The sequence below is a fragment of the Miscanthus floridulus genome, chromosome 1, assembly GCF_019320115.1.
Source record: "Miscanthus floridulus cultivar M001 chromosome 1, ASM1932011v1, whole genome shotgun sequence".
Lineage (NCBI taxonomy): Eukaryota > Viridiplantae > Streptophyta > Magnoliopsida > Poales > Poaceae > Miscanthus > Miscanthus floridulus.
This window is the reverse complement of record NC_089580.1, coordinates 65,331,993-65,333,498: the sequence shown is the minus strand read 5'-3', so window position 1 is coordinate 65,333,498 and position 1,506 is coordinate 65,331,993. Positions and strand designations below refer to the sequence as shown.

Below are 1,506 nucleotides of genomic sequence, written 5' to 3'. Positions count from 1 at the left end.
ATGGAGATCCCCAAAGGAACAATGGGCTATACCATGTCACATCTATGTTAATGTCGTTCTTACTATGTTCTACTTTCACGTGCGATAATGTTTTTGTCTACATGTGATGGTGAAGTAGAACGATCCCTCAGCAATGTTTAAGTTAAAATGCTTCCCCAAACCTTGCACTGGCATGTGTCTTGTACAATCGGTGGTGGGTCTATTAAATTAGGGTGCCACTGATTTTCCTTGACTAGACAGGTTCATATCAGATACTTATAGCAGAAGGGTTGGTTACTTGGACAAGGTCATCCTAACGGTTAGGGACCTTGGAGCATGAGTAGTTGGGCACCAAAGCATAGAGATGCTACCCAACAACAAGAGTCATATGTGATATGATTAGCAAAGAGTTGCTTACCAATCTACCATGTCTTCTAGCGGTGATGCTAAAGCTCACTAGTAGACTTGTTAGTTGTGGGTCTTGAATCACTAAGTTTCAAGAGAGGGATATTGATTTTAGTGGGAGTAGATTCTATTAAAGGTTTAATATTGTTTACTCTATCTTGGATACATTGTCTTAGTATTTTGCATTACTTTTGTTGTAGATAAATGACACCTAGCAATCAACCATTTACTTTGCGTTTAATTCTTGAGAAAGATAAGTTGAATGGAACAAACTATGCGGATTGGATCCGCAACCTGAGAATTGTTCTCAGGGCTGAGAAAAAGGAAGAAATTCTAGACACCCCATTACCAGATGAGCCTACTGATAATGCACCTGCTGCAGAGAAAAACACTTACAAGAAAGCATGTGATGCTGATCTTGAAGTGAGTTGCCTTATGCTTGCTTATATGGAACCAGATCTGCAGTTGCAGTTTGACAATAACCATGCAGCGCACGATATGATTGTGGCACTCAATGATATGTTCCAGTCTCAAGCCAGGACTAAAAGGTTCAATGTCTCAAAGGCTTTTGCTGAAACCAAGCTAGCAGAGGGCGCAATAGTTGGGCCACATGTGATCAAAATGGTTGGTTACACTCAGAGGTTGGAGAAGCTGGGCTTCCCAATTGGCCCTGAATTAGCTACTAATTTTATTCTCGCGTCTCTTCTGCCCAACTATGGAAATTTCATCACGAACTACCATATGCATGGGGCGAAGAAGGGCTTGAATGAATTATGTGGCATGCTTAAAATAGCAGAGGCTGATATCAAGAAAGGTGCTGGCAGTAGCCATGTGATGGTGGTCCAAAACAAGCCTAAGTTTAAGAAGAAGGGCAATTCTTGGAAGAAGAAAAAGGGCAAGGCTAAAGATGAGATCTCTAAGCCAAACCCACATGCGCCCAAGGCTGGACCACTTGCTGATGCTGAGTGCTTTCAGTGTCATGGGAAAGGTCACTGGAAGAGGAACTGCAAGCTATACCTGGAATCCATAAAGGATCGCGACAGTAAAAGTACCCCCACAGCTTGTACACTTGTTTATGTTACGGACATTTTCCTTGCTAATTCTTATATTAATTCTTGGGTA

General features: G+C 41.8%; 1 protein-coding gene across 1 annotated transcript; it reads left to right on the top strand.

Moving 5' to 3' along the window:
• Window positions 1–588: 588 nt before the first annotated feature.
• LOC136510267 (uncharacterized) lies at window positions 589–1,245 on the top strand (the record flags this gene model as incomplete). The annotated part of the gene is made up of 1 exon (XM_066504781.1): window positions 589–1,245. A coding segment is annotated over exon 1 (657 nt), but the record flags the coding sequence as incomplete, so codon positions are not given.
• Between the last annotated feature and the right edge of the window lie 261 nt (window positions 1,246–1,506).